Raw genomic sequence first — 27,975 nt, forward strand, 5'->3', positions numbered from 1 at the left:
TTTATCACATACTAAGGACAGCAGAGTACCACTGTTAGTGGGTGTGACTGGCATCTGCTCCTCCTACATCAGGCTAGTGCTTTTTATTGTTAGTCATCATACCTTGCAGCATCTGATCTGTTCCTTGGCTTCTTTGCCATTCTGTTTGTGCATCTGATTATTTCTGGTTGCATGAACTGCTTTCCATGAATCTCCTGAATGATATCAACAGTTCTCTCATTTATGTCAGGACCTATGTCTACTCGATGAGCCTGTCTTCCAAAGTACCAGTAATTCCTCCTGGATTTTTATCCCTTGCATGTCTGCTTGGCTTCTCAAACCCCAGGGTCTTTAATGACAGTTTAGACTTCTACTAAACCATAATGTATGTCAGCTGGAATCTACATAGTACCTAGGTTAACTGCTGAAAAAAATTTGTTTGCAATAGATTAAATACATGTTCCTGTGTGCAGCAACATGCCTAGTTTCTAACTCTGATTGTCCTCTAAAATGTAAGTGAAGCAATAGCAAATAATCTGCTAAAGCTGACTGATACCACATCCATTACATCTCTTATTAGCCATTAACTTTTGTGATCTATTAAAAAGAAGACAAACCCTAAACATTAAAGCTAACTCTAGCCCTAACTGAAACCCTAAACCCTAACCCTGATTCTAAATCTAACCCCTAAAGCTAACCCTAACCTTAAATCCTAACCGTTAAATCTAACCCAAAACCTAAACCTTAATGCTAACCCTAACCCTGACCCATAATCCTAAATACAAACCCCTAACCATAAACACAAACTCTAAACATAACCCCCTAAATCTAACCCTCTAACCTTCTTACTCTAACCACCTAACCCTAACTTAATTCCAAAACACAAACCTAATCCTAAACATGCTAACTATAAACCCTAACCCGCAAACCTAACCCTAATCCCTAATCCTAACCCTAACGTCTAACCACTAAACCATAAACTCAACCCTAACACCAACCACTAAAGATGACCCTAACTCTAAACCTTATGACAAACCCTAACCTCTAACCCTTGAATGTTAACCATAAACCTAACCACCTAAATCTAACCTATTAACCCCCAAACTCTAACCTCAGAACCACAACCTTAATCTCAAATCCTAAACTTTAACAATCACTCTAACTCCTAACCCTAAACCATAATGGTAAGCCTATCCCTAACCCCCTAAGCCTATCACTAATCTTAACCCTAAACCAAACCTCTAAACCTACCACTAATCTTAGCCCTAAATGCTAACCCTAACTCTAACCCCAAACCCTAAAGATAACCCTTAACCCTAACATTAAACCTAAACCTGACCCTAACACTAGACCCCTAATCCCAACCCAAACCTTTAAATCTATCCCTAACCTTTAATGTAACCCCTAATGCTACTCTAAACTAAACCTAATCCTAACATAAAACCTAACGTGAAACTTTAATGTTGACCCAAACCCCTACCCTGACCATAACCACTAATTCTAATCCTTGGCCCATAACCCTAAACACTAAACCTAACTCCCTGAATCTAACTACTTAACTCTATTCCACTTATTTTAACTCCCTAAAACTAATTTCAAAACCTAACCCTAATCATAAATCTAACACTATCTCTAATCCTAACCCCCTAAATCTAACCCTAATCATAACCTTAACCCCTAAACCTAAACCACTAAATCTAACCCTAATCTTAAAACTAACTCTAATCCCTAATCTCTAAATCTGACCATATTCCTAACCCACTAATCCTAACCTCTAATGTTATTCCTAACACTAATGCTATCCCTAACTTCTAACCCTAACCCTAACTCCACACCTTATAATTTAACCTAATCCCTAACCCTAAACCCTGATCCCTAACTTTACACCACAGACTAACCCTAAACCTAAGTGTAAACCCCATCACCTAACCCTAACACTATTTGATAGCTTTTGTCAGTGTCCACAAAGGGTCCTGCTTTCCCTTCTGAATGCCTGAAAGCTTTATCCAGGCTTTGTGGAAGCTGGCCTGGGGCCTTCCAGCACATCCCTGCAGTTTTGCCAGGCTTTGCTGATGCCCAGGCAGCCTCTGCTGCCTTCCAGAGTGTCTGACAGCTTTTGCCAGGCTTTGCTGATACCCACAAGCAGCCGCCAAGGGAAGGCAAGGGCCACCAACAGCTTTCAGTCCTGGCTACTTCCATGGGGGAGCCCTAGGCGGTGGGTGTGCATTTTGGAGGTGGGCTCTGGTGAGGATGAGGGGGTAGGTGCAGATTAGGTGGTAGAGCAACCATAGAGCCTCAGTGTTGGTGAGGCTGTGAAGGGTCTGCCAATGGAAAGGGATGGCCACCAACAGCTTTCGGTCCTGGCCACTTCTGTCTGGGAGCCAGGGTGTCCATTCTGGAGCTGTGTTCTGGCTAGGGTGAAGGTGTCGATGCGTGGGAGTCGTCACAGAATGTTAGGGATTGGAAGGGACCTCGAAAGATCATCCAGTTCAATCTCCCCACTGGAACAGGCACACCTAGATGAGGTTATACAGGAAAGCGTCCAGGCGGGTTTTGAATGTCTCCAGAGAAGGAGACTCCGCAACATCCCTGGGCAGCCTGGTCCAGGCTCTGGCACCCTCATTGTGAAGAAGTTTCTTCTTATATTTAAGTGGAACCTCCTGTGTTCCAGTTTGTACCCATTGCCCCTTGTCCTATTGTTGGTTGTCACCAAGAAGAGCCTGGCTCCATCCTTGTGACACTCACCCTTTACATATTTATAAACGTTAATGAGGTCATCCCTCAGTCTCCTCCAAGCTGAAGAGACCCAGCTCCCTCAGCCTTTCCTCATAAGGAAGATGCTCCACTCCCTTGATCATCTTTGTTGCCCTGTGCTGGACTCTCTCTAGCAGTTCCCTGTCCTTCCTGAACTGAGGGGCCCAGAACTGGACACAATATTCCAGATGCAGTCTCACCAGGGCAGAGTAGACGGGCAGGAGAACCTCTCTTGACCTGCTAACCACTCTAATACACTGCAGGATGCCATTTGCCTTCTTGGCCACAAGGGCACAGAGCTGGCTCATGGTCATCCTGCTGTCCACCAGGATCCTGAGGTCCCTTTCCCCTATACTGCTCTCTAACAGGTCATTCCCCAACTTATACTGGGACCTGGGGTTGTTCCTGCCCAGATGCAAGATTCTACACTTTCTCTTGTTATATTTCATTAAATTTTTCACTGCCCAACTCTCCAGCCTTTCCAGGTCTCGCTGGATGGCAGCACAGCCTTCTGGCCTGTCAGCCACTCCTCCCAGCTTGGTGTCATCGGCAAACTTTCTGACAGTCACTCTATTCCCTCAACCAAGTCATTGAATAGTACTGGTCCCAGTACCGACCCTTGAGGCAATCCCCTAAATACAGGCCTCCAACTAGACTCTGCCCCATTGACCACGACTCTCTGGCTTCTTTCCTTCAGCCAGTTCACAGTCCACCTCACTACCCAATCATCCAGGCCACGCTTCCTCAGTTTAGCTGCAAGGATGCTGTGGCAGATGGTGTCAAATGCTTTACTAAAATCAAGACAGACCACATCCACTGTTTTGCCATAATCTATCCACCTGGTTATGTCCTCATAAAAGGCTATGAAATTGGTCAAGCATGACTTCCCCTTGGTGAAGCCATATTGACTGCCCCTAATGACGCTCTTATCCTTGAAATGCTCCACTGCAGGAGCTGCAGCTCTAGCTACAGGAAAGCAGTGAGCCTGGGCAAGAAGAGTAATAGGTGAGACTGATGGTTGACACTAGTAAATACCTTGGGGCACTGAAAGACAAGAATTACACAGTCAGGTGGTGGGGGTGGGAGGGGTCGGGGCACTTAAAGGGGTACTTTCAACTGGGCAAACATTTTATTTTATTTTTAAACTAACCAGACACATGAACTTTAGCAATTGCATGTTATTTTAAAATAGTACCTGTAAAAACATATTCTATAACCAGCAGTCAGGGTCCCACTCATGAATTCAAAAATGTCCAGTAAGAGAAAGACTGATGCAGAAGGAAGGGAATTTAATGATGGGAAAGTGAATATGTTTGTGTTTCAAGGAGAAAAAACAGTACGTCTTTTGTGTTGAGACAGTGTTTGTGATTAAGGAGCACAATCCACATAACTCAGTGGCAAACACAAGGCCTGTGGGTCTAATCTTAAAATTACATTCAGCCCTTCATGTCGCGTTTGAGATGGACAAGCGACATAGACCAAGTTCTTCTGAGATGTAAATAGATCTACCATTTATTGCTACAAGTGCACTTTATATAGTCTTTACCAGTTCACATGTTTTTTTACTATTGGCTACAAGTTATATCAGTAACATCTCATTGGCTGATTTTGTTATCATCGATATTACTCTTTAACTCCCTTCTTTCTCACGAATACACCTTAATATCTTCAATGCTGATCTCTGTTCCCATACCCTCTGTCAGAGAACCCATGGACCTGCCATAGCTTCCCACAATTCCCCCTTTTTGTATTTGTGCTAAAAAAATTGCCTTCCTTGTCTGATGCAGGGCCCTTTGCAGCAGAGAAATCATGCATGGCAACATTAGTAACACAATCACAACAATCATCAAAACAATCAGTCCTGTTTTCACTACTGATAACAACCACCCTGGAAATCCCAAACCACTAAACAATTTATTTAACCCAATCCCATCCGTCATCAGCTTGCAACTTTTGTAATCCCTCTTTCAGTAATTGTATGCTTTTATGAATTGATTCAGAATGATCAGACAAGTTCATAGAGCACATACCATCAAAATCTTCATGCCCATGTCCTTGAGCTAACAACAAAAACTCTATTGTGGCTCTATTCTGCAGCGTAGCATGTCTTACAGAATCTACATCTAACAAAAGTCCACTTAAAGCCTTAAAAGTTCTGTTAGATTGCTTAGCTAGCCAGCATCCTAATTTTTCTAAAGTATTTAAAGCTTTAGCTGTGCCAACTCCAGGTACAAGAGATCCTACAACCCTTAACCCTGATTCCCAAAGATCTACATTATCATTACATTTTGACTCATATACATGCAAAAAGAATTTTTCCTGTCTTGCTCTTCTGTAATCTATTATCATAGATACATTGGGTGTTAAGAGAGTTAATCTTCCCAAACTACACGGTCCTTCAACAGCATTGGAAGGAATTCCTAGCCAGGCTCTATCTCTGCAGATCAAGAATACACCATACGGAAGTTTTCAGGGTCACCGTCCCACATTGTTAACGGTACCTCTTAGGTTCTTCTGCGAGGCATTGCACCACCGAGTTTCATTTCTATAGTGACCAAGGGTAGCATTAACATTCTGCAGTTTTATCCATTCATGCTCTTGCATATTGTTCTGACACTTTGCCCAAACCAGTTCGATACAAGTGTCCATAGGCACAGATCCCAGCAATTCCAGTTCCTGTGGTTCAATATCTGCTTCTGGGAGGCAACTAATCCAAAGTGCCATGTTGATATTATTACAGTTTGTTGCAATGCCTTTGCACCAATCACTATTTTGCGACAATTATGTGATGCTGCTGTAGTCATCAAGGGGGGTGCCAACCAAACCTGTGGAACAGGTTTTCTGGAGATGCCATAGCTAGGCATACGGAGTGGCCAGCCATGTTTGCTAAAGTAATCCACATGTTAGTCTTTTCTGTGCAGGCATCCAAAATGCAGCAGCTGCAGCAATCATCATTAGGAAGGCAACACAGGTTTCACATTTTGCACAGGCAACCATTGCAGCGCTTGATCTGTAGAGACACAAGCATAGCCTCTCCCCCAGGTTAATAACTCGTGTGGACCCATCCACTGTCTCTTGGGCAAATCCCATATCAACACTTTTACCCCTGGACCCACTCTCTCCTGAGCCATTTAAGAGGAAAAATGACATAGAACGGGTGGTGTGTGGGCATCATCAGAAACCTGCAAAAAAATTAAAACGTCCATGGCTTTAGCCAAGTGTGAATCAGGTGGCTCACCCAACATTCCTCCTTTTTGTTTTTGGAGAAAACGCTTGAGCATTCCATGGGCATGCTCCACAATGCCTTGCCCTGTAGGAGAATGGGGAATACCTGTAACATGAGATACCACCCAAAGCTGTAGAAGTGAAGCAACTTTCTGGGACACATATCCTGAACCATTATCTGTTTCTACCTGCTGTGGAACACCCAAAAAAAGAGAACGCACGCTGCCAATGGTGTATGACATCTCGTGCAGTCTCTCCAGTATAAGCAGTGGCAATTAAGGTGTCTATAGAGAAATGAACATTCTTTAACTGCCCAAATTCAGATATATGTGTAACATCAGTCTGCCAAATCTGCAGAGCTCAAAGGCCATGAGGATTGGTGCCATAATAAGTAGGAATATGCTGACCTTGACAATCAGGGCATGCAGCAACAATGGTATGTGCCTCAGAATTTGGGATGCCAAATTGTCATCTCAAAGCACGGTAGCCTTGATAATAGAAATTATGTGAGGCTATCGCCTGTTGCTTAACATCAGGAACAGGTCCCAAAGCCACCACTGAAAATAGAGAATCTGCTTTTGCATTCCTCTCTCCTATGAAGCCTGGCAATATGGTATGACTTTTAACATGCATGACATAATATTAATAACGATGCTTCTGAATTTCTAGCCATAACAGTTTTAAAATACCAAATAGCTTTTCATTAGACACGTGTCCCAATACAGCTTTATCCAACTGTTGTACAAAAGCCTGGCCACATAAGCAGAGTCTCTTAAAATATTCACAGGGCCAGGAAAGGCCCGAAGCACTATAGTCATTGCTCTAAGTTCAACCACTGGCAGTGACCCCTCCTGATATTCTATGTGATGCTGCCATTGTAACCCATCCTTCCAAACAATGGCTGCCTTGCCTGTTCTTCCTGATCCGTCTGTAAACACTGTAGGTCCATTTACTGGGCTAGATTGATTCAATTGCTTCTGACAAAATTTCATGTGACTCCCTAATTTAATCACTGGATGTGAGGGCAAATGGTAACTGATTTGACCTGTATAATTCATCATAGCTGCTTGTAGCGCAGAACTATTAGCCATGCACCATTCGAAATAATGACTCTGTACAGGAAGCACAATCATTTCTGAGTCTCTTGCCATTAATCCCATGCAACGTGATCTGATTTTAATAATCACCTGAGCGACCAGTTCAAAAAGGCCTGGGGCTGCCTTTTTAAATTTGGCTGGCAAAAAGACCCACTCTAAAATATGTAAAGGATCTCCCCACTTCTCATGCCATTGTGCAATCATGGCAAAAGGTATGCATTGATCAATTAAAACAATTGCTTGTATAGGTAGTGTCAAATCAGTTCTTCATACATGTTTGTTACTGATTACTTGTTCAATTTCCGCAATTACCTTCTGTGCTTCTGCTCTCAAAGTATGTGGGGCAGAAATGTCAGTGTCTCCTCACAATAGGTCGAACAACGGTTGCAGCTGAGAAGAGGGGATTCCTACATATGGTCTCACACAATTAATCAGTCCTGCCAATTTTTGTATGTCATTCAGTGTCTTTACTTTCACTTGCAACTTTATGGGTTGTGGTGTCACCGTCTGATCTAAAACTTTCATGCCCAAATAAAGCCATGGCTGTTGTCGTTGCACCTTCTGAGGTGCAACAACCAGCCCATACTGATTCAGTGACTCATATGCCTCGTTTTTCATCTCATCTAATTCTTTTGGTGTTGCTGTGGCCAACAAGATGTCATCCATATAATGATAGCAATACCCTGATGGAAACAAAGCACGTACCAGACTCAGAGCTTTTGCCATATACTACTGACATATGGTAGGTAAATTTTTCATCCCTGTGGTAGCACTTTCCAATGATTCCTTTTTGCTGGCTCTCCATTATTCACAGATGAAACAGTAAAGGCAAATTTTTCTGTATCTTGTTCTGCTAAAGGAATAGTAAAGAAACAATCTTTCAAACCTATTACAACAATTTCCCATTGCATTGGGATCATTGTTGGAGAAGGTAAACCTGGTTGCAGAGCTCCCATAGTTGCTATAACCTCATTAACTTTTCGTAAGTCATGCAATAATCTCAGTATTCCAGATTTCTTTTTGACAACAAACACAGGAATATTCCAAGGGCTATGTGAGACTCTATGCATCCCACAGATCGCTATTCCATCACAAGAGACTGAAGGGCTGCAAATTTTTCCTGAGCAAGGGGCCATTGATCGACCCATACTGATCTTTCAGTTAACCATCTCAGTGTTAAAGTGGGCTGACAAACACCCTGCATCACAGTGACCCCTGCTAAAAATCCATAGTTATCTGTTCCCCCCACTGCCCTAAGCAATCCCTTCCCCATAACTTCAATGGGGCCAGGGTCACATAAGGTCTCACTGTAGCCCTTTGATTCTCAGGATTAGCAATCACTATCAGCTTGGCTGACATCAACTGTCTGCAACTCCGCCTAGTTCCATCACCCCCAAAGTATTTGAAACCAAGGGCCAAGAAGGAGGCCATTCTTGCTGTGAAATTATGGTCACATCTGCTCCTGTATCAATCAGTCCAGCAAGCTTCACCTGGCTGGGAACAGAAGCATCCATTATGAGTGTACAAACCATTTGTGTCCGTTTTTCTGACACTGTTTGAGAACAAAAAACAAGTGGTTTTCCAGTTGAACCAAATCCACTGTCCCCACAACCAACTTGCTCAGTCCTAGGAACAGAACTCAAAAAAAGCACAAGTTGAGCTAAACACATTCCTTTTTCTATTGTCACAGGTGGGGTTGCCATTGAAACCAGGGCACAAATTTGTCCTTTATAGTCCGCATCAATAACTCCTACATGTACCATTAATCCTTGCAGAGTACTACATGATCGTCCTATTAACAAAGTGCTCAGTTCCCTGCCAATTGGTCCCTAAACATCCAGAGGTACTTTATGCACCTCTTGAGTTGTTGTAGTCACTGTGTGGGTGGTGGATACATCCATCCCAGCTGATTTGCTGTTTTTTCCTGATAGCCTGTCACAGAGGGCTGTCTGTGTACTGACCCTAGAAATGGGCAGCCAGGGTTGCAAGGTGTTGTTAATTGAGGAATTTGTGTCTGCATGCACACCTTCATGCTCTTCTTGGCTTTTCTCTGCTGAAGTGGCTGTCCATTAGAGTGAAACTTAGAGTGACACTGCTTAGCAAAATGTCCATGTTTTTTACATTTGAAGCAAATTAGTGAGTCTGTACCCCAAACATTGCCAGTTTTGCTTGCACCTTTTAAAACCTGTCTGCCTTTATGTGGACAGGCGAATCTTACATGTCCATTCTGACCACATCCGTAGCACATATATTCCTGCATTCTTGCTAGTGCCATAGCTGTAGCAAGTGCAGTCATTTTGTGCTCCACTGAACCAAGCTTGGCACAAGCAGTAATCATTGCTTCTAAAGTTGGATCCCCTGCCAAAGTTTCAGTCACTTTCTGACAGTCTTCATTAGCATTATCATGAGCTAGCTACTTTACCAACACTTCCCAAAGGTGTGCATCAAACACTTGATGTTCGACAGTAGCTTGTAATTCCTCAACAAAGGAAAGGAACGGCTGTTTAGGACCCTGCTTGATAGTGGTGTATCTTTGTTTTGGTTCCCTAACTCCGCTGTTCTAATTATAGCCTCAAGCCCTATGGCTTTCACTTGTTCAAGCACTAGAGGGGGCCATTGCGCTTGATGTTGCAGATTACTAAACTGTCCTAAACCCAACAACACATCCACACCATTACCAGAACGGGGATCAGGTCTCTGAACACTGCAGATTCACCACTGCCTGTGCCTCAGCTCTTTGTTGCCAAATATTTCGAAACAGCACATGTTGTACAGGTTGAAAAATAATCTGAGCCAAATGAGCAATATTATAGGGTGTCATAGCTTCCATGGATAATAGAACGTATCAACTGCATAACCGCAGGGGAATTAGGGCCATATTGAGCAGTGGCTTTTTGCAAATCTTGAATCGCCTTTCAGGAATAGGGAACGTGCTCATGGGGCTCTCCCACTGCAGAATTATGATATACTATGGGAAACGTCACAGGCCCAGCAGATTCAACAATTAATGGCTCGGCAATGGTAGAAGGAACTGATATATTTTCCGATAGATCCCAGTCCACTATTTCCATAGCTTTAGCTTTCACATTTTTCCAAAAACGCACAGGGTCACGTGGTCTAACTGTAACTGAAGCCAAAGGTAAATCCCAAGTTTTAGGAAAGTTCGGTTTATGCCCTGGATCTCCACCTCCACCCTCAGGAACTTTCTCTGTCACAGGGCGGGGAAGGAGTGGATCTGGGGGATTCGGATTCTTAGGAATTACATTCTTGGACTCACTCTGGCTCACCATAGGATAATCCTCATCATCTGAATCTTTAGGCAAGTGGGGATATGAAGACAAATGCTCACTTTTTTCTTCTGTGATTGATAGCGGCGGGGCAGAAAGTTGAACACACTGCCCTGACTGATGCTTAGGGAGCCCCTCCTGAGACCATATATAACTCAATGCTCCTTTTTCATGTGAGTCCTTCTTAGTTTTTACCTCAGGGCAACACATATGAATGCTCCTTGTCTATTCCTTTTAACTTTTCAGGAGAGTGCTGCAGACCCCCATCCTTCTCCAAATCATCAGATAACACAGACTTAAGCAGTGTTGACAAATCATTAGCAACAGGAGACTTGGAATAGTATGCAATCTTGTCTTTTCCTCCAAATCTACCCCAGGAGAACCAGGAAGACCATTCCCCTCCACTGCCTCTGCCTGATCCTGTTGCTCTTTTAACTCTTTCAAAGTCTGCAGCAACAAGCACCACGTTGTTAAGTAGCTCAGTTGCTTCTTTGGACCCTTGGATAGTGCTATCAAACAGTTTATTTCCCAAGTCCATCCATTGTGACACACTAAATGCTGTCACTGTATTAACTTCCAAACGTTGCATCTTGCCCCATGGTAACATCTTTTGTAAAGTCAATTCCAGAAGGCTAACACCCCACTTCTTCAGAAGCAACTTCCATGTAAATAATATAACACCCTCTTCTTTAGAGAGGTTCTCTCCCATGTTCCTGGTGGCTCACCTAACACTCCAGGTGCCTGTGTCTCTTCAGTGACCCAGATCTATGGCAGCACCCCCGACTGCTCTTTCAGCTACACCAGGCTCCGTCCCTCCAGGTCAGCACCGGCTGTCACAGTTCTGCTGCTGTCCCCTTCTTCATGCAGGACCACGTCGGCGTGTTTGAATCACGTTGGGGTCACCAGATGTCACAGTTGAGACAGACAAATGACATAGACCAAGTTCTTCTGAGATGTAAACAGATATAGTCTTTACCAGTTCACATGTCTTTTTACTATTGGCTACAAGTTATATCAGTAACATCTCATTGGCTGATTTTGCTATCATCAATATTACTCTTTAACTCCCTTCTTTCTCACGAATACACCTTAATATCTTCAGACACTCCTTTACTCCCATCCTTCTCACGGATACCTCCCTTCTTTCTCACGGGTACACGTTAATATCTTCAAGGCTGATCTCTGTTCCCATACCCCCTTTCAGGGAATCCATGGACCCACCATAGTTTCCCACACCTCTGAAGGCAACTGTGAGGTTGATGTGGACCCAGTGAAAATGAGTTTGACACCTCTGGTCTAATCCTACAATGTGAATACCTGGTTTCCTCATTATCAAATAGAACTCCTTACGGGTTCCCATCTCCCAAAGTTCCTTGGCATTAAATGACATGTTGTTACTGAGCTTAACACATCTATTCTGAATTCTTGCCCAAACTGATGTTTTCTCCAAAGACCACTGTTTTTGTGCTATTACATGGGAATCCCAGCTTCCATTCTGAAAAACAGAAATCTTTCTTGGCTTTAAAAGATATTATAAAACAGGACTTAAAACATCTCAAAAAAGCAAACTCAATCCTATTTACAAACATGGTAATTTTTAAAAGTCTTCCTACGTTAAGTAATTTTTAAGTGGGTTGGCAAGACTGAAGACTGTGTCAATAGTAGTTTCTTTTGGAAAAATCTGTTATACAGATACACTTCCCTACCCCCAATTCCAGTAATTTCTATTGCTGTTGAGGGACGAGGGGAAGGAAGGTGGTCTTTTCCACTGGTGATCAAAAAATGCTAATACTTTCATATGGAAAGTAGAAATTTAGTACAAACTGCCACCTCAGTGTAGGACATATGCACATCCTGTATGCATTCAACAGCATCTGCCTCACAGTGAGGCCCATCCCTAAAAACACAGACAATGGAATGTTATTATTTAGGGATAATTTGTCTGAACCACCCTGGTGGTCAGCTCCTACTAGGGCTACTTTCCAGTAGAGTGGACACAATAGCTGTGAACCAGTCTGCAGGGAAGTGTCTGTCATAAAAAGTCTTTGGAGCAGAGAAGCACCACAGTCTGCAAGTGCTATGTATGGCTGAACATGCCCAGGGATGTGGATTTGGACTTCTGAGGTCTCTTCCAGGGCCTATGCACAAGAGGTACAGTTATCCCAAGAACATGCACTCTGCTGAAGCCATAATCAGGACCATTTCCAGGAGGCTAGGGTCACTTGGTTTTGAATGGAATGGGAGCTCCAGCCATCTATACTCCCACAGGCCTGCTCCTTCTTTCAGAACTAGCAGGTGAGTTACATAAGTGAAGAGCACTGAGCCACCTACATACCTTTGCAGTCAGTCCTCCTTTCAAGAGACTCCACTGGCAAATGTCAGGATATACCTTTAGAATTATAGAAATAACTACGTTCAGCAAAGAACAGGGACAGTCAGCAGGTTTATTACATCTCGGGAAAATACAGGAATCCCATACCTTTATTTTCTCACTAGTATAATAAATTGAGCATCACTACCAAAGCCATGAATCTTTTATCTGCAAATGCCCCTTCACGTACACTCCGCAAAGTTTTTTGCCAGAGGAAATAGCCTGAAGCACTGACTTCAGGAAGTCTTGACTGTAACCAGTCTGTCACTTTGGAGTTCATGGCATAAAAAAAGGAAAGTAATCTTTTGGCCAATGAACAGTACAGAAGTTCCACTTAATTCTTCTGTAAACAGTTTTCATTTTGCTCTTGTGCCCCTCGTGCATCTGCAAGTTATGTGCTATAAGCAATATAAAACTGTCAGAGGAAACCTTCAAACACTAGTATTTTTCCTCTCAAATGGTTTTAGGAGTTGAAGAGTTTGGGGGAATAGCATTCCACAATGCAGCATGCTCGGGCATGCACAGCACACAACAGTATTCTCAGGCCAACAAGGGAAGAAGGCTAGGTTGCATAGGTTGCCCTGTCCAACATCTGCATTGGTTTTGCCCCATTTTCTTTGAAGATGGTTCTTAGGAAAATGGCATATCTCTCCCATTAACCCCTTCCTGTTTCTTCTCAACAATTAAGTCTAACAGCAGATCAGGTTGACCTTCCTTCCTTGGAAATAATTTGACCTGTATGGCAAACTTTGTTTAGCATAAAAGCTTGAATCATACAACTGTTTGTATCCCTCTTGCACTTGTGTGGCTAATAAAAGTTTATATTTGGCATGGACAGACAGCATGGAGTTGTTCTGTTATCAGAGTTGTCCTGTTTTCCTGCTAGTCCTCACGAAGGAATTACAATATAGCAGCACTGCAAGACCCAGCTACCAGATTAGCTCAGTCTGGCCCAACTCTCGGGCAATTGTTGCAGGACCCTCTGGAGTTCCAGCAGTGGATCAAAAGAGAGAGTACTTCTGTAGACAACACCTGCCCCACCAAAACCAAACAAGGTTGAGTGGGACCACTGCAGGCACAAGTTGTGGTAAAACTCTGTTTTTGTCAAAGCACACACAGCAGAAGAGCCCATCATCTGTGCAGCAGTACACATGCCAGGTTGTGTGAGCCATGACTGAAACCTCAGGCATTACTGTTTTCTGTTGCTTGAAACCATCCTGTTTCTGTCACCAGTGGAGGAGACAGAAGTCACAGAATTAGGGGGGAGTGAAGAGGGAGCAGGACAAGAAAATACACAACCTTAATTAGAAGAAGAACAGCAGTCTGTGTTCAGGATGGAAGAACAGCATATGTCAAGACATGGACCTGTTCAAGTACATCGTTTCTGTTGTACGCTTCTGGAAACTGCTCTGCAGAGTCCTGCTCTGTCGTGGTCCCTACTTTGTGTGAGTTTCACCAATCTTGAAGTTCAATATTAAAATCAGGTAGCAACAGAGCTATGTGGAAAGTATGTCAATACAGTGAAACTGAGCTGTTCACCCCACATGTAGGGACATCTGCCTCTCTCAGCTCAGCTGGGCCCCAAGGGGAAGAAGTAAGAGCAGAAACTGCTACTGCTTCACCTGAAGGGAGACAAGGGAGAATCCTTACTTGTTTCAGTCATTGGAAAGAGCAGCTTTAGGTTTTGGGAAACAGAAACCTGGAAGTAGCAGGAACCAATATACTGTGATCCTGCTAACAGCTCCACTGGGATGGGTGGCTATACATCTCAGCATGATGAAAGATGACAATTTCTTGAGGTTACAGTGCAAAGCTGACAAGCTTCAAGACAATATCTTGCTTTAGCACATCAGTAGATGGGCCCTACACTATCAGCTCTCCACTGCTGACAAACTCAAGCCCTGCTTCTCTGAACAGCACTGTTCACAGAACAGTGCTCCTGCTTCCACCATATCAGCGAGGGAAGAGGTAAGACCCCAAAGGACAGAAATCTCTGCCTCTGAACACTTGTAAAGCACATGGGGCACAGTTGTGGTGGCAGACCAGGGCAGCATCTGCACTGATAAACCTTCTTCCCTTAAAAACACTACCAGAAAGACTGACCGCAGTCTATTTAGGGTGCTCTTTATTTTGCCTTCCCCTGTGCCACAACGCACCCTGCAAGAGGTGGGAGTGGGCTGCATGGGTCAAGATCTGGGAAGGTTTAGCGTTTGTTTGGGGCATTGTTACGGTGCCTCCAGAAAGCAGGAGTGCTCCAGTGTCAAAATGTTAGATTCCTCGTACTATTTGCTGAGTATCTCATGGCATCCAGTTGGATTAATGTTGCTGAAGTTTGCATCTGAGGAACAGGATGGGGTGGGTGTGCGCTGCTGTGCTGCTGTACCAGGGAGCCTGAGCCTCCCTTCTTGTTTATGACAAGGCGCTGATGGCTGTGCGCTCTGTATCAGCTCTGCGTTTTGTACTTCTGCTGTGTCCTTTGTGCCAGGGCTGTTGAAACGCTGTGCAGGTGTTTCTTGACTCCTCTCCATCTGTGTATTTGTGGGCGAGGGCAGGGGCTGTGAACAGAACCACTGTTATGACTTGAGAGCTCCTGCCTGAAAGGTTGTTGTACACAAGCACTTGGTAGACAGGGGAACATGTAGAAATGCTTCTCAGCGAGGTCATTAAAATGGAGAGAAACTTCCACTGTACTTATAGAGCACGAAGACAGAGTGGTCCAAGAAGCAAGAAGAGTGCTAGCTGGTACAGGGCAGGTCATACCATTTCACTGCTCCATGCTTCAACTTTCACAGTTATCATAGAGGACAGGAGCTGAGCGATATAAAGCTTATATAAATCTGTGGATGGAAAATGCAAAGAAAAGGTAAGGCTTATTATCTAAAGATTTTGCCCTTCTATCATGTAGGGCTACTTCAACAATAGTCCTTTTGATCCAAGGGCAAGACACTCACTTCCTCTATACAAAGTTTCTTCTCGTGGTTAGGGCTGCACTTGGATGTTTTGCAGAGTATAGTACAGCAGGTTTTCAACAGCTTGGAGAATCTGCTGCTACTATCCTAATAAGCTGAATTAGGCAAGGGGAAAGCTGAAATGGTGAAAAGCAAAATACCAGAATATGTGGAAAGGTTCCTGCCTGGGCCTTTGCATATGAGTAGCCTGGGAGAGAAATGACCTATTCCAGGCTCCACATACTATCAAGTGGAACATCACCTCCAGTCCCCCTCTTTCAGTTGTGCAGGACTCAAAATAGCATGGCACTCTCCACAATAAGAGGGAAGTGTGGCACTTCCACTGCTTATTACGGAATGGCCAAGCACTCATAGCACCACAGATCCATGGTTTAGACAGGTTTTTCTTATCATCAATTTCACAGCTGCTTTGCTAAGTCTCAGTCACCTCTGGGATCACCACGCCCAAGAAGATGGAGAAATGCAATGCCTCTCAAGTACAGATGGAACTGGTACCCCTCAACAACTTATTAGTGCAAGTTGCAGTTCTTCTCATGCATGTTTCCAGCTCCTCAGAACAGCAGGTGGCTTGTGAGAAACTGCTTGGCAGAAGACCAGCAGCAGAACAAAGGCAAACAATGCCTGAGTCTACTTTAAAAACATACCTGAGTGGCAGAGAAGGCCCGTCTGCTCCCTAACTCAATTCCTCCATCTGCAGCTCCTGCACTGCGATCCTGCTAAGAATTCAGAAGTAATCACTGCTGCAACTGAAAAAACATGCCAAAACAGAAACAGAGACCGAGCTCAGCTGTTCTCTGCATTTATGTCCATAGTGCTCCTTCACAGTCACCCATAAAACACTTCAGCTACTGGAGAACATGGAAACTGGCAATGGAACGCAAATAAACAGGACTCTGGACTCTTGATGTTCTGGTACCTTCCTCAGCTAAAAGCAAAACAACCCACCACTTCCACTTAAGTCAAGCACATCCCTCCACAGAACCTGGCCTGTACAGCCTTTGCTGTTTGGAAGCTTTGACAGAGATGGGAAAAGAACAGTCTCATCTTCATTAGATGCTTCATTCCGGTCAGAGAAGAGTTTGCGCTGGTATTAAAGATGTCACCTTCCATGTGACCTGTTATTAAGGATGTCGGATGACAGTGCAGTGGGCAGAGGAGTCTGTTCCAGCATGGTCCTGACACTGCGAGGGGCTGCTCTGCTGCCTTTTCTCAGGAAAATACAATGTTTTGTGAATCAGATCTTTGACAGCAGAAACATCATCTCTTTCTAGAGAAAAGGGAAAAAGACAGTTGTTAGGGATTCTCAACAGGCAGTATGAAAGCCCCTCTTCCTTAAGAGGTACTTGGAACGCTAGTTCCCAGCACATAACCTGCTAGCAGCCCTCTGACTTTTTCCTTCACCTTTACTGCACTCACCCACACTCAGCTGCTGCAGGAGACTTCCAAACTCTGGGTCACAATCCAGTATTTTCAACAGGTTGGTGGACTCCATTCTCTCCAGCTGCACATCCCAGTAGATGTAGATCTTCTGATTGAAGCTGACGTAAACTAGGCAGGGGCTGTTCTTTTCTCCTTTGCATGCATAGAGGCCTGCAGAAAGCAAGTGTGGAGATCTGACTACTGATCTGTACAGAGAAAGCAAATTGGTAACTTCTCATGATCAAGTACCAAAGCTGTTAGCAGAAAGCAGGGAGCACTTGGGGTGAGTGGCACAGACATGGACTTGAGAAAACCCAAGAAAGTGTCTCTAAACCGTTAATGAATGGAGCTTTGGGATTTACAAGCTGCTTCTGGCAGGTCTAAAAGAGGGGACTGAGCAAAGCCAAGGCTCAGGCTGGTTCCATAAGGCTCCTTATCTCCATTTGAGAACAGCTTAGAAGGCTGCAAATTACAAAAGCAGTGGGGAAGACAAGAGGCCACTACAGCACTCTCAAGAAGGACAGGGGAAAAAAAACACAAAAACAGACAAACAACCACCAAATCCGACTCCCCCCCCCTACCCCCGCCAAAAAAAAAAGAAGAAAAGAAACAAAGAAGAAAAAAGGCAACAAAACCATCACAGACAAACCTCAGCATCACCTCCTCCCACCCCTACTTTTCCCAGATGCCACTAGATGAAAGATTAGCTGGGCCTTCTGCATTATTCATACAGGGAAATTATTCCCCACTGCAGACAGACAAAAGGATTCCAGGTCTTCCCGAGGGCAGTAGCAGTTTTGAGTGAGATGCTGTGAGGGCTGCCTTTGCAGTCAGGCTCCTCACCTGCACAGAATGCACTGACATTTTCATCTGCTTGAAATCTGGCAACGGTCCGACTGTGGTCAATGATGTATGTCTGACCATCCCATGCACAGGCAATCACCTCCTCATGACCATTGCCCTGCAGGAACCATAAGATCACATATTAGCATGGATCAACTATTCCCAGATGCAGTCAGTATCTTTTCTGCTTGTTCAGAGACAGAACACTAACATCTGAACAAGATGTCACTTTTGGATGTCTTGTCCAGCCATTTTGGACCTGTCCAGACTTTTTGCACCTTGAGACCATCTACCTCTTCTCTATCATAATCTTTATGTATCATAAGAGTTTGTAGCCAACTGGGGTATATTAGTAGCATGCAAAACCATTCAGCTTTGCAATAAGATAAAACAGGATCTGGGGAATGAAAGAGTTCATAGCAGGATGCTGGGCTCATTAGGGCAAACATGCAGACCCACCTCAACCTCTTGCAGGTGGACAAACTGACATGAGTACAGAATGCTCTGGCACAGGCCAGGGATAACCATAGCCTTTTTCAACTCCCTCTGCTCTTCCTAAATTCATATACAAAAAGCCATCTTGAGTTTCCATCTGCACTCCTCCCAGTCCTATTCACAGACACTCACAGTAACATCCAGCTTTTCCAGAGCAAACAGCTGATGATCCACCTGCACAGACCAGAGCAGCCTGTCTGCTCCCTCCATGAGTTTCAATGTCCCTGAAGGGAAAAAGAAAACAATAAAGAGTATCCTGAAAATATTAAAGGGGAGCAGGTATTTGCTAACACTGGGCCCTGCACACTCCTTCAGCACTTAGGGTCTGTAGACAGAGTATTTGGCCCATGGTACAGGCTGTGATTGATAGCAGAAGACACAGTCTCAGTTCTGGGAAGGACAGCCTCTCTCTACCAACAATCAGGTTCCAACATCCATTTCCTTTACTGCTTTTGGAAACAATCCAAGTCCCTTCAAGTACAAAGACACATCTATGCTGTAGTTTAGAAGCTCCTGTCTACATGAATGGCACTGTTGAACTGCCATCTGAAACAGTTGTCTGACTACTGAGTAAGCAGGCAACTTAGGAGCCAGCAGATGAAAACTCTAGCTCTCCAGCTCAAGCTTTCACTGTGTCTTTTGGCCAATGACCTAGGCTCTTCATCTTCCTTGCTGCTTGCTGCAGCATGACTTTAATAATTCTAGTGCCATAGGCCACGGGACCATACAAGTAACTAATGTTTGTAAAATACTTTGAAATCCACTGATGAATAGGCTGTACCAGGGAAGCGGGGAAAAGCAGATATTAGTGACAGACAGAAAACACAACAGGTTTCCTACAGATAGCAAGCCTGTGCAATGTAATACCCAATTCAGTAAGGAAGAGAAAGACAAGTTCAGCTTTAATATGTTTCATCATATCCTCAGATAGAGGCATGTTATCACACACCTGGTTTATGAGGGACTGACAGTGACACTTCTTACCTTGGCTCCTGTGTTAGCTTTCATATAATATATGTCAGCAGGAGGAGTCTTTGAATCAAATTCTCTTGCAGGAACCAGGATTTCTGAAACCCAGCTCGGGCTTCTTTCAAAACCAAAACCTCTGAGCCCCTAGCTCCCTGTTTTGAATTAGTGATAGGCCTTTGGCATCCCACAGACCTTTCTTCCAGGATAGTAGTAGGACTTACCATCCAGAGTACAGAGAGCAAAGAGACCTGAGCCACTATTCTCACTGGAGCAGCCTGTAAATGCAGAAGAGAATTACAGGAATTGATGTTGTCTCCTCCCTCTCCTGAAAAAATTATCCAAACCAAGGTGATCCACCCTGCCTCCTTTTTTGCCCAGCCTTGACATTTTGTTTAGCAAATATCTGCAGATTCTTGCAACCAATCATAATTCATGCTGGCTTTTATTTGTAGAGCACTGGCATCTCAAAACCCAAAACCTCCGTTTTGCACTGATATAGGCATATCTGGCTGCTGGCTGGCTGGCTGCTCCTAGGAGTCTCTTTGTACCACATATGCACTTGCAGGCCCATGGCAGTTCTGATTTTAGTGGACTGCATCGCATCCTCTCCAGGCTTCAGAAATGCACAAGCATGGGAAGGACCATCACAAGGGACAAAGTGAAGAACAGCTGAAGTCAAAGAAGGGTATTACAACTGTACCCTCACTGCTTCTTTCAAGGACAGGAACATGGCCTTTGGCTGTTCTGGGAAGGTGCAGGGTAAAGAAAAAAAATAGTAAGAGAGGTCCCACCAGAGGGACAAACCATCAGTCACATTAGCATAAAAGCACCTCTATGGCAACTCCTGAATGAGTATGCAGAGGTCATGCTACCAACTCTATTGTTTCCGCTACAGAAAAACTGCACAGATGTTGTCATCTTCCAGCAAACACTTGTCAGAGGCTAGAGAGCCCATGCTTTATGAGCAGATTAGACATCTGCCTTCATACTCATCTACACACTCAGCCCTGGCATTTCCAGACTATGTTTATACAGCTGTGAATTTCCTACAAGCAGTATCCTCTCCAAATCCTGTATATCACAGTTGTGTGCAGGACTGCACTGACAAATACAACTAGTTAAATCTGAAGAGAGTACTCCCCTGACCACTAGGCTACTTCAGCCTTTCGATATACTCTCTAACTAGCTACCAGTCAGAAGAGACATGCAAGGTCAGTTTTGAAAGTGCCATCACACTTGGTAGGGGAGGACTGGAGTTGCATTCAACTACAGCTGCATTTGAACCTTGCAGTGATGATGTAGGAGGGACATTTGCTCCCTGAGGTCTGCAGGGACCCAAGAAACCTGGCAGTCAGGAACAAACCAGCAGAGCTGAAAGCAAATAGGCAGTTTCCTCAGAATGACATATACTGAAAGCCTAGCTCAGCTGCCTATAAACAGCTCCAAACTACAATACCCTGCACACTCCCAGGACACAGACTATCTGCAGATCAGCTTAGAGTCAACAGTCAGTGAGCGCTCTATTGCTCCTAGCTGACATTCATCCAGACAGACTCTGATCCAAAAGATCTGCTGTGTCCCCCTCACAAACTGGTTAGCATGGCAATCTTCAGCTCTTTCATTATTAATGGCCCAGCATCAGTGGGCTTTTCGCCACCTTGTCTTCATCCCTTATTCTGTGTAACTTCATTTTTCACAGACATCTTTCATTAGATGCAAGGCTTTGTTTGCAGTGAAATAATTGATTTCATGTTCTGTTGACCATGTTGCTTGAAGCAGCATCCAAGATGCTGAAAACATGACAAGATCAGGAACTAGGGAGGACGGGTATTATGGGTAAAGGGAAAAAGAGTGTTTTCAGTGGATTGCTCTTGCCCCCAGCTCTAATTACACTGGACAGCCTAATCATTCTCAGAGAGCACTGCAGGGGGTAATATCTAGACAGAAAAAATGCAGCTGGATTCCAGGCAGCTGCAGACAAGACAAAGTGCATCAGGAATTTTCCACCTTCTTGTATTATGCCCACATGTTCCAAGGTGGAATGAAAGCCGCGTTTTCTCCACAGGTACCAAAACAGGGTTCACCAGGTGCACCAGGCACAAGTCAGAGCACAAAGCAGTTACACAAAGGAAGCAGTGGCAGTGTGTAAGAAGAGTCTGGATGCAATAGCAGTGTGTCAGGGCTGAGAGGAGTCAGCAGCTGTGGAGAGTTTAGATACAACTGCTGAACAGAAGACACTGGAAGGAGACAGAGGACAATGAAATATGGAAGTAGCTTTGGAGGGGCTGTGACTACACAGGTGACTGAAGTGCAGGATATAGCTGCCTGGTATCCAGAATCAAATGCTGAAAAGCATAAAAGCAAGAATAAAGATGAGGCTGTGGAAAGGAAGAGATGTAAGAAGAATAAGAATAAGAATAAGAGGGCATAAGCTGCAGCCATGCAAAAACAAAGACCAAGGACATCTGTAGGAGCAAGGCATGGTTGCCATTCAGAATAACTAAATGCAGGCTAGTGAAGGCTGCAGATAAACTGTTGTGCTAGATGAAGAGTAAGAGTTGCCTAGGGAAGGACAAAGGCTATAAAAAGTTCAAATGCAAATATCCAGCTCTCTTCCTTTGGGAGCTGGCTAATAGAAGATGAGTTCCCTCTGTTCTTGCAGCTGTCTCCCACTGTTATTATTCAGCCATGGGAAACGTGATTTAATGCTGGACTGACATACTGAAAAACTATCAGAGGCAACTGCTGGGCCAGAGACCCCAAGCTCCTAATCTCTCACCTCGGCCAATGCTACCAATTAGATGAGTGGAAACATTCTTGTTGTGAATTCGTCCCGACGTTTGGTGTAGAATAACATCTCGAACAGGGGCCTCACTAGGGAAAAGAGAGACAAACATCATGGAAAGGTTAGGGAACCATGCTTGTGACTCTGGCAGAACAATCTCAAGAGCAGTATACTCCAAAGCTCTACAAATTCAGAGATTATCTGATGGAGTTTGTGCATAGGTTAGTCCTCTAATGGTAAAGACCAAGGAAAAGGATGCATGCCACCTAGGTATGAAAGGAACTTACTAATGTTTAAACAACAAAACCAGAATTATTTGATGCATCAGAAAACTGGAAAGGGCCAAAAGAAGTCAGTAAAACATGTATTCTAATAAAGAAAAAAAAATACATCATTACTGTCACGTAAGCCTTGCTGCTTTTCACTCAGGAAGTGGTTCTACTTGGGGTTGAAGAGGCTCATCAGAGATCATGCCTGGGCTGGGCTTATGGCTAGGAGGGTACCATTCCACTAAGCTCTCTAAGACGCCAAGAAGGCTTGCTTAGCTCCCCTCCTGTTGCAGTTTTTTGGGTCTGCCTTAAAGTGTCACAGAACACCACAGAAGCATCTGAGTTCCCCACCAGAGTCCCTCCAGCACCAAGGACAATAACCTCACTGCTCATCCAGATTGCTTTGGTTGTGATCTACAGCACTGACTGCCAGGGCCATTAGGAAAACCTCCAATTACTTCACCTAGAAGAAATGAGTGAATGAACCCAAAGTGTCATCCTAGACTTCAGACTAACTGGGTTTGGCCCAGCCTTTCAGTTGCTACCCTTTCCACCATTAGATAGGTCACCAGATTGCCCACCATCCTTCCTCTGGAGATCTAGGTCATTCATTTCCCTGCTTTAGCCCCCAGTACTGCCCCTCTCAGTGAGCTGGTTTTGCAAATCTCCTTGGCCAACCCAAGGAGAAAAGAGTGGGATAGAAGGAAAGCAGTAGTATTCACCTTTTGTGATACAAGATACGAACAGTAATCATGGAAGCCTGGATGCAGGTGGGCTTAAGTCTGAACTCCCCATAGTACAGCAGGTCACTGAAACAAGGACAGATGACAGCAACCGCCGACCCTCAGAAAGGCGGTGTCACGATGCTCTCTTGTGATGGGCACCTACAGAAGAATCTCCTCATCTACCCCATCTACCCACCTGCTTGGGGCAGAGCTGTCCCTTCCGTCTGTCATGGCCTGCTGCTCAGAATCCCACGTGCACAGCAGAATGGCATAACCACAGCCTGGCTGAGACACCATCATCTCTGGTGAGCCATCAGGGCGTGGGTTCACAGAGAGACTGTCCACCTATACTCGCAGAGTATAAAAAAAAAAAACATGGGTAGAGTTGAACCAAGAACTTTGAACACCTCAGAAGGTTTCACTGTGCTCCTTGTACCTCAATTTGAACATGGGAAATCTTCTGAAAGAGCTGAGTTGAACAAATTCAGCTAGGAGTCCAAATGTCCAGTAAACAGTTTTGCTTCCCCACCAAAAGCCACTTAAGAACACGGTAGTATTTTCCACTAATGCTCTCTAATTGGGTGAGAGCAACTGACTGTTTCCCAGACCAACCCACCAGCTGCTCCCTATATACAGAACAACCACTGGGCAAATCTCCTTTCAAGCCATCAACATGACAATTGCTTCATTCATAGGACTGAGATTGTGTGCTTCTTCCCTTGGGAGAGCCACCTCTTGAAGACTGTATGAGGAGTTCTGTCCTGAATATCCTGTTTCCTTACCTGACCTTCTAGCAGCCATTTCTTCAACAGGACCAGTTGCCCAGAGACATGGTCTGAATTCTCCAAAAAGTCCTCCCAGCGGAAGGCACGTACCACCCTGTCAGTGTAACCCACCACCAACTCACACTTCCCATCTCCATCTGCAACAAATACAAGGAGAAAGATGGGCTGTCTCAGGCTTTCATAGCCCCAAGACCCCCAGCATTCAGAAACCATTGTGCTGGTTTCCATCAGGTAGCATCCCTGAGGACCCCAATCCTGTAATGAGAATTTGCTCTTAAGGAAAATTTCCGTAGTTCTTGCTTCTCTCTCTCATGACTTGGCTGTGGTTTGTTAAAGCACCTGTTTCAGCAAGACAGTTATTTCCTTCTGCGAGTCCCAGATACTTTTTCCCCACACCTCATACCCACAAATGCCCTCAGCCTTCACTCCCACACCAGCTTTCCAGCTCACCAATGTCACTGATCAGCATGACCTTGGTGTTGGCAGGTATATGCTGCCTGAACACTGGCTTCTGCTCTTCTGCTGTAGCCAACTCATGGTGGCCTGAAGCATCTGAGTGTTTTGAAGTTGGAGAAGTAAGGTCAAAAAGATGAAACCAGCCTTCTGCACTCACTGCCACCACGAGATTCTAAGAGGGAAGAGAAAAACCTTTCAGTTTTTCCTCTTTTAGAAACTGCAGAAGCTGTCCCACAGCAGAGCAAGGGAAGATACAAGGGTAGATTCATCAACATCAATGACTGCTACAGAGGGAACAGAAGAAGTCTTTTGGCCAGCCTACAAACTACTCAGGTACTGCAGGGCCCAAACTCTTGTCCATCCTTGTCAGACTAGGATATCAAGCCAACGTGTGCATGCAATCCCCAAACATTGTGTGGCCTTCTCAGTGCTCAGTTCAGCTCTGCTCCCCACTGGAGCATATGTAGCTGCAGTATTTTAGGTAGGGTGCCCAAACCAGGACTTTTGGACTCAGTGGTCCTGGTTTCACACTCAGAAATGGCTATCCAGCAAAAAGTCATATTAGACCCAGTGGAATTTGCTTGGGAGTCTAGACTATTCTGTGGCTTAGTCTTGTTTAGATGACCTTAAATGCATACAGCCAACTGGCAGAAGGGCTATGGCCTACAGCAGGGAACAGCACAGAGCAGGGCAAAAACTACTGAGGAAAAGGAGTAAAAAAACACCAAAGCCTTGTGGCACTCACACATGGGGACTTGCAAATCTTGCTTTCTGAAAACAGGATGGATTTCCTTGCTCAATAAAACTAAAACCTACATCTAGCTCACAGACAGATACAGGTTATATGTAAACAGAAGAACAGTTTTAAAACAATAGTGCTAACTCTATGAGCAAGGGCAGGATATGATATGACCCTGATCTCCTAAGCACCTCCCACATACCCCACAGACATAGCTGGGAAGAGTTTGGCTGCTCTCACCTTTCCTTTATTGCATACATCTCCCACACCAACACATGTGAGCTGCAAGAGAAAAGGCAGCCATACATGAGAGAAGGCAATCCAAAATAGCAGTTGAGAATAAGCCTATGTTCTACTTGCTCCTCTCTCCTAAACAGTCTCTTGAACTCTAAACAGCTTTTTCAAGGACAAAGAGTGCAGATTAAGGGACAGAAACCCATCTGCCACACAACTGCCCAGAGCTCTGGAGCAAAATCCACAGTGCACAGCAGCAGGGTCAAGATGGGACAGAAGCCCAGTTCCTGTGTTTGTTCAGCACTTTGCTCTTCACTTCTTGTCCACGGGCTAGCTGTGGGCAAAAGGAGGGTCTTGCATAACTACAAGAAAGGCATCAGAAGCAGTTCTGGCTGTCATTGCCCTCTGGTCTACATATTCCTACGCAGTAGTCAAGGACAGCTGGCTACACATACACCTAAGAAAGGGCCCAACCATTTAAAAAAATTTGTCAAGAACTGACCATTCCTTGGCAAGATCGCACAGCCCAGGGTTTGCTGTCGTCATTCTTGTAAACATAGAGCTTCCCATTGGTGTCTCCCACCACTAGCTCATTCAGCTGTACAAAAGAATCAGGTTAGTAAGAAGAAATTCACAACTACAGTAACAGTATTTCCACACAGTAATAATTACAGAATATCTAAAAATCACTCTGTGGGAAGAAGCAAAACAAGATTCGAGACAGCCTCGAATTAATAGAGAAGGTCTCGGAAAAAACAAAACCCTAATTTTACTCCCACAAATAAAAGAGCTGGAGAGGGGATCCTTAGAGCAAAATCCCACTGTCCACTGCTTCTCTAGCCATTGTTTCAGACATCCTGCTTTGCTAACCTCATCATCTTGTTTTCCACCCTTCAATCTAGATTGAGTTCATCTTTCTCAAATCACCTGAGGAAGATGATAACAATGAGAAAAATGTAACCACCCAGAAAGAGGCTGCAAGAACACTTGCAATAGACTTACACTGGATGTTCAATCTCACTGATGAAGGCACAAAGGTCTTTCAAAATGGTGATTATGTCTTTAAAGACTGCTAAAAATCACCAAGCACTGCAACTGATGAGCCTCCTCCTACTATCCCATCTGCATAATGCCTCTGTGTATTTAGATTGTGTGCATTTCATAATTCCCTGCACACATTACCCCACATAAAACAACTTCTTATGGGAAAATTTGTGTTATTACCCACCGCATTGTTAGCTATGACACTTTTTTAGGATAGCAATATAGACCTGTAATAAATAGTGGATAAGAAGGAACAGTTTAGATACATCTGGTTAAACTAATCTCTTTCTAGTTACAGACAAATCAGACCCATCAGAAACGACCACTTGTGGGACTGACAGGAACATTCCCAATACATATCCATCCACCCTACAGGTCAACACTGAAACTTGGCTCTACCCTGTTTGTGATCCGCTGTGCCCCAGCAAAGCATTTCCCCACACCTCCACATCCCCACCATTGCAAGCGGAGAGTATGTCTCTTTGAAACTAAAATTTCATCACCCTGCTAGCTATACATCACCCAAGTCCCATGCCAAGGGTGCCTAGCTCATCTAATGGTGATGGAAGCACCGACCAGCTGTAGCTCAGAATCACTAAAACACTCAAGCTTGCGAAGGGCCTCTGGGGGCCCTCTCATCCAACCCCTGCATCTCTTACATTGCTCAAGCCCCTGTCAAGCTCTGAGTTCCCCCAGGGGTGAAAGCCCCACCACCTCCTCCAGGAACCTGCTCTGGTGCCTTACAATCCACCCGGTGTTTCCCCTCACCTGTTTTAACTTCCTTCGCTACCTGCGACTGATCCCCCTTGCCCGGCCGCTATTCATCTCTGACAGGGCTAGGGTGGCGGCTGCAGGCAACCCCAGGAGGCTCCTCAGACCGACCACGTCTGCCTCCCGCGGAGGCTCGCTACTGGGCACGCTCCAGCCAAACTGAGCCTAGTACTCGGCCTGCGGAAGCACCACTTCCTGCGGCCTGCGGCCTACTGCCACGGGCCCGCCCGAGCCCCGCCAGCCTAGCCACCACCCGCCCGCGTAGGCCCACAGTCAGCCACCCCCCGCTTTCCGGACCGCGTCGTTGTCGGCATCTCCCAGGCAGATGGCGTGCGGGAAGAGGCTGCCAGCGAAGTCGAGCGCCACGCACTGCACGTAGCTGACGGACCGCATCCCGCCGCCGCCACCCGCAGAGGCGGAACTCCCGGCGCTGGCCGCCACGCTGGGGCGAGGGCGAGTAACGGCGGCTCCGCAGGTACAAACTTTGCCTGCGCAGCCGCGGAGCACGCGCAGGGCAGCGAGAGATCACGTGAGGGCACGGTGGGTGGGGAGGAGGCTCCTGTGGGAGTGAGGCTCGCAGCAGGGAGGGGCCGGCAGGCTGGTTGCAGGCGTCGCGCGCCTGTCAAGCCCCATGAGCGTGACCGCTCCTCGGGCGCGGGGCGCCCCACCCCACCGCACCCCAGCCGCGGTTTTCAGCGTGCAGGGCGACTGGAACGGCCAGCGCAGCCTCACGCTCCAGGCAGCCGGGCCTACGGCCCT

The 27,975-nt window shown here is 45.2% G+C and overlaps 1 protein-coding gene across 11 annotated transcripts; it reads right to left on the reverse strand.

Moving 5' to 3' along the window:
- Positions 1 to 12,821: 12,821 nt before the first annotated feature.
- Positions 12,822 to 27,685, reverse strand: ITFG2 (integrin alpha FG-GAP repeat containing 2). Of its 11 annotated transcripts, none has more exons than XR_013923592.1 (14): positions 27,514 to 27,685; positions 25,904 to 25,999; positions 25,408 to 25,449; positions 24,423 to 24,600; positions 23,970 to 24,109; positions 23,384 to 23,532; positions 22,188 to 22,282; positions 19,630 to 19,683; positions 18,572 to 18,663; positions 17,945 to 18,062; positions 17,099 to 17,272; positions 16,327 to 16,949; positions 15,474 to 15,550; positions 12,822 to 15,268 (listed from the first exon to the last, which is right to left on the reverse strand). XR_013923592.1 is itself a non-coding variant. In XM_080363541.1 (12 exons), exons 1-12 carry the CDS (start codon positions 27,607 to 27,609, stop codon positions 16,804 to 16,806), a joined length of 1,380 nt encoding a protein of 459 aa, XP_080219667.1. In that variant the 5' UTR covers positions 27,610 to 27,685; the 3' UTR covers positions 12,822 to 16,803. The 11 variants fall into 11 exon arrangements, 5 of the variants coding, with proteins under 5 accessions (XP_080219667.1, XP_080219668.1, XP_080219671.1 ...); XR_013923594.1 differs by having other exon boundaries at positions 15,665 to 16,949; XR_013923591.1 differs by lacking the exon at positions 15,474 to 15,550.
- Between the last annotated feature and the right edge of the window lie 290 nt (positions 27,686 to 27,975).

Source organism: Nesoenas mayeri (assembly GCF_963082525.1).
Source record: "Nesoenas mayeri genome assembly, chromosome: 1".
NCBI classification, from domain to species: Eukaryota; Metazoa; Chordata; class Aves; order Columbiformes; family Columbidae; genus Nesoenas; species Nesoenas mayeri.

Excerpts from the sequence above, each read along its gene's own strand:
- ITFG2 (XM_080363541.1), bottom strand. The coding sequence starts at position 27,609 with ATGCGGTCCGTCAGCTACGTGCAGTGCGTGGCGCTCGACTTCGCTGGC. Across the intron at positions 23,533-23,969 it reads AATGGCTGCTAGAAGGTCAG|GTGGACAGTCTCTCTGTGAA; the intron begins GTAAGGAAACAG and ends CTGCGAGTATAG. Across the intron at positions 19,684-22,187 it reads AATTGGTAGCATTGGCCGAG|GCTGCTCCAGTGAGAATAGT; the intron begins GTGAGAGATTAG and ends CTGCATTTACAG.